Below are 7,704 nucleotides of genomic sequence, written 5' to 3' on the forward strand. Positions count from 1 at the left end.
GACACACTTATCATATCCTTGCAATGGATCAAAATATTTATTATCCTAATGAATCAATAATAAATGTGGGGCACTTATTTTGAAAACTTTGAAAGTGAGAATAATTTGGAAAAATTTGAAACTAATTTTATGTCCAAGTCAATTGTTTTAAATGGCAGATGAAAAATTTGAAAAATATTTTATCATTATCAAGGATGTGCTTATCAATAAAAATATGATTTATATAGACCACTGCAAGTGATAAAAACTGTCATATATTTATTCATTTACAGTGTCACTCCACTTTGAAATCATGAACATCTGGAATACCACCTCAGATTTCATTCTTCTAGGACTCTTCAACTACACAAAAGCCCATCTATTTCTCTTTGTGATGGTTCTGACAATTGCCTTCACCTCCCTCATGGGCAATGCACTCATGATTTTCCTGATTCAACAGGATATTCGGCTCCACAGACCCATGTACTTCCTACTGAGCCAACTTTCCCTCATGAACATGATGCTGGTCGTTACCATTGTGCCCAAAATGGCAGCTAACTACTTGACTGGCAAGAAGTCCATCTCCCCTGCTGGCTGTGGGATACAGATATTCTTCTTCCTCACTTTGGGAGGGGGTGAGTGCTTCCTCTTAGCAGCCATGTCCTATGACCGCTATGTGGCTGTTTGCCACCCACTGAGATACCCCATTCTCATGAACTGGAAATTATGCCTGCGAATGACTATGGGGTCTTGGTTCCTTGGGGCAGCTGATGGGCTCATGCAGGCTGTTGCTACCCTGAGCTTCCCATTTTGTGATGCACATGAGATCAATCATTTCTTCTGTGAGGCCCCTACTCTGATACATTTGGCTTGTGCTGACACATTTGCTTTTGAGTATGTGATGTACAGCTGCTGTGTATTAATGCTCCTGGTCCCATTTTCTCTCATCCTGATTTCCTATAGCTTCATCTTAGCTGCGGTTCTCCAGATGCATTCTAAAGAAGCTCGCAAGAAGACATTTGCCACCTGCTCTTCGCATCTCTCTGTGGTGGGACTCTTTTATGGAGCTGCCATTTTTACCTATATGCAACCCAAATCTTACAGGCCAGCTAACAGTGATAAAGTGGTGTCCGCCTTCTATACGATCTTCACTCCTTTGTTGAATCCCCTCATCTACAGTATGAGGAACACTGAAGTCAAGGGAGTCCTGAGAAAGTACATGGGTCAGTGTGCTGCCTTAAGTCATGACTAAGATTACATTGATTTGCCTCTGATTTAAAGGCTGTATAAAGTGACTGTGTGGGATTTCCTAGATAAAAGTTATATATGTGTTATATCTATATCTGCTAATATTTTACATTGGAATGAAGACAAACATCCATAGTTTGGATATTTTCCTAGGTTGTCATCAATACATCTAACTGGGGACTGTTACAAATTTGTTGATAGCAAATAATTAAAATGTTTTTACAGCACACCATACAATAAGTATTTGTTCAAACAATGAACTAAGTAGTCAAACAATTTTCAACATCAATTGTAGTTTCTTTTTAATTGTGGTATATCTTATAAACACTAGAATGCTAAAACCTGATTGGTCAACCAATTTCAATAATGTGGGCCTGTAATTTACCCACTAACTAGTAAGAGACAATTCTCACCAGACCAGAAGTGTTTTTCATGACCTTTTCAGTGAAATCACTCAGCCAAGATAGAATTGCTGGTCAGATTTGTATCTCTATTCTGTAGTTTGGCTTATTGAGGAATTTTGCTTCAGTGAAAACAAAATGGGAAATTTTTATATCATGAGTCTTTTTCTCAACTTAATATGTTCTTAAAGATTCTGCCATGATTTTGCATTTATCATCAGTTTGCTCTTTTTTGTTCATAAATAATATTCCCATCTCTGAATCTCACACTTTTTGTTTACTTAATACTTTGAGGATGAACATGTGGGCTATTTTCAGTCTGGAACTATTATGACAAAAATAGCTTTAACTTCCCTCTTGTAATCACATGTTTTTATTCATTTGGTAGATGCACGACTAATTTTTAGTAAACAGTGAAACAATATGTTTGTTCAATTTTACATGCCTACCAGCAAGTCACAGGAGTACCACTTGCTCCATCTGGCAGCAATTGTGGGTAACATCAGCCTTTTTCATTTAGCCATGCTAGTATGGATATACTAACTGATTTTGTTTTTATTTTGCATTTCCATGATGATTAGTGTTTCAAGGATTTTTTTATTACCACATTGTCTGTGTTCATATCTTCCTTTGTGAAAGATCAATTTTCACTTTTTTAAAAATACTATTTATTTACCTGACAGACAGAGATCTCAAGTAGGCAGAGAGGAGGGCAGAGAGAGAAAGGGGGAACGAGCTCACGCCAAGCAGAGAGTCTAATACAGGGCTCAATCCCAGGACCCCAAGACTATGACCTGAGCCAAAGGCAGAGGCCCCAAACCACCGAGCCATCCAGGCGCTCCCTAATTTTCATTTTTTGGGAAAAAACAAACATGTAGATGTTTCTGATGCAAAAACAACTTGGTGGATTTGTAGGAAACAGTATATGGCATTCATAGGATTATTTGGAATTTTTTTAAGACAAAGTTATATTTGGGTTGCTAGTTAGTAAATTTTTCTGACAAATCTGCTTTTATTCAATTTTAAAATATTACTTATTTTCATTAAAATTAATATTTATGCAATTTGCCTCATCTTCAATGTCGATTGAGCTAGAATTATAAATTTATTTTTTTTTGTTTTAATTATGCATCATCACAAATTTCAATTCCACTGGAGGTATCATGCCTTGAAAATTTGATATATTTTACTCTAGTAGTTCATTTTTGCCTACTGAAGGATAAAAAAAATAGTTGACAGAATTTAAGGATCTGGTGTTCTTTTCAGGATATATATATATATATATATATTTAAACTTTTATTGGTAAATGATTATATATCTACAATGGTATCTGGCCAAGAAACTCGGCACCTTTATGGAGGTTGTTTTTACAAGGAAAATAACTATAAATATAGATATTAATACATCTTTATATTTACAAATTTATATTTGTGTGTCATTCAAAGTCTTTGACAGTAAAATGCAAAATGTACTTTAAGAAAATAGTTTAATAAGAGGTTTGGAAATTAATTTTGTCCTTTTTTTAAACTTTTGCCAATTTAGCTTAATCTGAATAATCTGAATCCTATCTTTTGAAACATTTTTTTACAGCACTTTAGTCAGAAATTTATTCTCTGTATCACATAAATAAGAATAATAATCAAAATAAAATAATATCAGGAAACTTGGAAAGTTCCAGTTTTGCAGGTTCCTGCAATATTTTGGAAATGAAACCTACAGACTTGAGAAGCCTGGTGGTGGGTATTAAGGAGGGCATGTACTACATGGAACACTGGGTGTGGTGCATAAACAATGAATCCTGGAACAGTGAAAAAATAAAATTAAATTAAAACAAGCAAACAAACAAACAAGAAGATCTACTTCTTGTTGAACTTTGATTCTACTTCTGTTGAATTTGCCTCAACCCTGAATGCCACACTATAGAATTTCTAATTGAGCTCCACAATTAATTGCATTTTAAACCTTGTCTGTTCCTCTAAACATGGTCATGCTTTGATCCAAGGTTAATTTCATTAAATATTGTATTAATATAGTCACATTAAGATACATAAAGTGAATTACTTAAACCTTCATTGAGATGGAATAAAATAGTTTAACATCAAAAAAGATATAAGTAACAACAATAAGAATAAACATAAAATGCCTTTCATTCTTAATTATGTTGGGCATTTTGCTTAACATTTCACTTTCATATTATCATTTTAATAATTACCATAGGCCTGATGTACATTCAGTGTTCTCACTTTTTGAAAGATGTAAACTGGTATGTTTGTGCAGAATTTATGGTTCCACTTCACACAGATCTGAATTCTCTGATTTTAAACAGCTTGCAGTTAGGAGAGGAAAGTTGTGAAAGTAAGGTTGGACACGCACAGCACTTCTCACACACACACAACACACAAACCTATGTGACTTAAACATCTTTTCCCTTCCTAAAGAACAAGGTGTTGCCAGTGAGATGCCCATATGTTGGGTTAAGTAAATAAAAATTTGTGGGAAAAATTATCTTTACATTAGAACGTGAATTCTGACACCAGAACTTCAAGACTTGAACCCTCAGTTAAGCCAGATAACCTGGGAATGTTGTCTAATATTGTGGGAACCACACAGATCTTCAAAAATAAATAATTAGCAACTGTAAGATGTTACATCAATGCTAGATGCTTAAAGTCTTGTGTAATATTAAAAAAAAACCCACTAATGTGTAGCTGTCATAATAATTATGTGTAAGGCCAGTAAATAAACTGCAGTTTTTGGTACATTTACTGTCATAATTAGTTTATTTGGTTATCATTTAGTTGACTTATGAACCTATTAAAAATAAAAATAGCATAATCGCTTAGATAAAACAAATCCATGTTTTTATGTATCTCTCTGTAGTAGGCTGTGTGTGGGATAAGTAGATACATTCATTGACTCCACAAACACTCCAAAGACTCTCAGTGCTGCAGCAAGTGAGGTCAGCCTAGTGGCCTTCACTAAAGCTGATATCTAATGTAAAAGTCAGGCCATACACAGTTCCTTTAACAGACAATGTGATCTCAGGCCCTGAAGATGGGGATAAAATAGGCTAGGAACAGAGGGTATAATGGGAAAGTTTTCAGAAATGCAAAACTTTTTCTTCTTTAACAAATACTTCATCTGACTTTATTTAAACAATCTGAAATAGACATTTTCCTTCTCTCTCTGACACCAGGACTTTTCTGCTGTACCCTGAGAAATTCCTGTCTGTCTCAGTAATCCCATCCCACTTCACACAATTTCTTTGTATTCCCTTAACTTCCCTCCACAGCTGTGCTCTGGGCAAATGATGGCACATATCCTCCATTGAGGGATGGTTATTTCCTCTTCCAGAAGCTGCATGACACAGGACTTCAAGGTTGCACGTGTCCTCCTTGCTTTTCCTTGGTCCTCCCGAACTATTTATTCCACTTCCCTCTGCAAACTCTCAGTTGCTTTGGAGCAAATTCCTGGACTTGGGCATACACCAATGACTCTCAGTCAGTCTGACTGAAGTGACCCTGATGGAGACACTTGGATATTCTTGGCAATTACTAGGCACCTATGAGGAGGGGGTTTTGGATAGTCTGGGGAGCCAGGGAGCCCAGTATGTTCAATATGAAATAATTAATCAACAGTGTTCTGTCTTGGGTTAAGTTTAATAAGGTGAGAGAAGTGGACCTTGGGGAGACATTAGGGGATAGGTCAGGGATAGATGAGTAGATAGATAAATAGGTCACATTCAGGTGCAGAGGACACATATAAACTGAGACAGTGAAGCAGTAAGTCAAACAGGATGTACTGACAGAGCTGTCCGTTCATAGAAAGAGATAGAAGAAAGTGAGGATGGTAAAGAGAACAAGAAATTCTCCAAGGAAGGATATTTTTACATGAACCCCTAGATATTCAAAGACTTCTTTTGCTTAGAATAATAAACTCTAGTGACATCCATGTCTTCCAAATGGATTAGTAATAGTCTATTGTGTATATTTGTACCACATCTTTATTTATCAGTCAATTGACATTTGAGCTCTTTCCATAGTTTGGCTGTTGTCAATAATTCTTCTATTAACATTGTGGCTCAAGGGGAGGGGTCAAGATGGTGGAGAAGTAGCAGGCTGAGACTACTTCAGATAGCAGGAGATCAGCTAGATAGCTTTCTAAAGTTTGCAAACACCTACAAATCCAACGGGAGATCGAAGAGAAGAAGAACAGCAATTCTAGAAACAGAAAATCAACCACTTTCTGAAAGGTAGGACTGGCAGAGAAGTGAATCCAAATCGACGGGAAGATAGAACGCGGGGGGAGGGGCCGGCTCCCGGCAAGTGGTGGAGCAACGGAGCACAAAATCAGGACTTTTAAAAGTTTGTTCCACTGAGGGACATCACTCCAGCGGCTTAACCGGGGTGAAGCACACGCGGTGTCAGTGTGGCCTCAGGTCCCGCCAGGTCACAGAAGGATTGGGGGTGTCTGAGTGCCACAGAACTTACAGGTATTAGAACAGGGAAGTCGGCTACAGAGACAGAGCCAAGAAGTGAGCTCACAGCTCAGGGTTACCTTGAATCAGTCGCAGGCTTGGTCAGTTTGGAGCACGGCCAGGGGCCAGGGTGACAGGAGTAATTGGGCGCTGTTCTCTGGGGGCGCACTGAGGAGTGGGGCCCCAGGCTCTTGGCTCCTGTGGGCTGGAGACTGGGAGGCAGCCATCTTCATTCCCGTCCTCCAGAACTCTATGGAAAGTGCTCAGGGAACAAAAGCTCCCAAGAGCAAACCCGAGCGGATTACTCAGCCTGGCCCCTGGTAAGGGCGGTGCAACTCCACCTTGGGCAAAGACACTTGAGAATCACTTCAACAGGCCCCTCCCCCAGAAGATCAATAAGAAATCCAGCCAGGACCAAGTTCACTTACCGAATAGTACAGTATCAATACCAAGGAGAGCAGCGGAATTCCAGAGGAGGATAAAGCAAAGCACGGAACTCATGGCTTTCTCCCCATGATTCTTTAGCCTTGCAGTTAATTTAATTGTTTTTTCTTTTTCAATTTTTTTCTTCTCTACTTCTGCCAATTTTTTTTAACTTTTACCCTTTTCTTTTTTAACATTTTTAACTAGTTTATCTAATATATATATTCGTTTCTTTTTTTATACTTTTTTCTTTTTTTCTTTTTTTAATTGTTTCTTTTCTTCTTTTTTTTTTTCTTTCTGAACCTCTTTTTATCCCCTTTCTCCCCCCTCACGATTTGGGACCTCTTCTGATTTGGTTAAAGCATATTTTCCTGGGGTTGTTGCCACCCTTTTAGTATTTTACTTGTTCCTTCATATAATCTTATCTGGACAAAATGACAAGGCAGAAAAATTCACCACAAAAAAAAAGGAACAAGAGGCAGTACCAAAGGCTAGGGACCTAATCAATACAGACATTGGTAATATGTCAGATCTAGAGTTCAGAATAACGATTCTCAAGGTTCTAGCCGGGCTCGAAAAAGGCATGGAAGATATTAGAGAAACCATCTCAGGAGATATAAAAGCCCTTTCTGGATAAACAAAAGAACAAAAATCTAATTAAGTTGAAATTAAAAAAGCTATTAATGAGGTGCAATCAAAAATGGAGGCTCTCACTGCTAGGATAAGTGAGGCAAAAGAAAGAATTAGCGATATAGAAGACCAAATGACAGAGAATAAAGAAGCTGAGCAAAAGAGGGACAAACAGCTACTGGACCACGAGGGCAGAATTTGAGAGATAAGTGACACCATAAGACGAAACAACATTAGAATAATTGGGATTCCAGAAGAAGAAGAAAGAGAGAGGGGAGCAGAAGGTATATTGGAGAGAATTATTGGAGAGAATTTCTCCAATATGGCAAAGGGAACAAGCATCAAAATCCAGGAGGTTCAGAGAACCCCCCTCAAAATCAATAAGAATAGGTCCACACCCCTACACCTAATAGTAAAATTCACAAGTCTTAGTGACAAAGAGAAAATCCTGAAATCAGCCCGGGAAAAGAAGTCTGTAACATGAAATGGTAAAAATATTAGATTGGCAGCAGACTTATCCACAGAGACCAGGCAGGCCAAAAAGA

At 37.7% G+C, this 7,704-nt stretch overlaps 1 protein-coding gene across 1 annotated transcript; it reads left to right on the plus strand.

Moving 5' to 3' along the window:
* Positions 1–268: 268 nt before the first annotated feature.
* LOC116862592 (olfactory receptor 2T33-like) lies at positions 269–1,231 on the plus strand. Its single transcript, XM_032849956.1, has one exon. It carries the CDS (start codon positions 293–295, stop codon positions 1,229–1,231), a length of 939 nt encoding a protein of 312 aa, XP_032705847.1. The 5' UTR covers positions 269–292.
* Positions 1,232–7,704: the final 6,473 nt, after the last annotated feature.

Source organism: Lontra canadensis, unplaced genomic scaffold (assembly GCF_010015895.1).
Source record: "Lontra canadensis isolate GAN:19392208 unplaced genomic scaffold, GSC_riverotter_1.0 scaffold271, whole genome shotgun sequence".
In the NCBI taxonomy this organism is placed as follows: Eukaryota; Metazoa; Chordata; class Mammalia; order Carnivora; family Mustelidae; genus Lontra; species Lontra canadensis.

Excerpts from the sequence above, each read along its gene's own strand:
- LOC116862592 (XM_032849956.1), top strand. The coding sequence starts at position 293 with ATGAACATCTGGAATACCACCTCAGATTTCATTCTTCTAGGACTCTTC.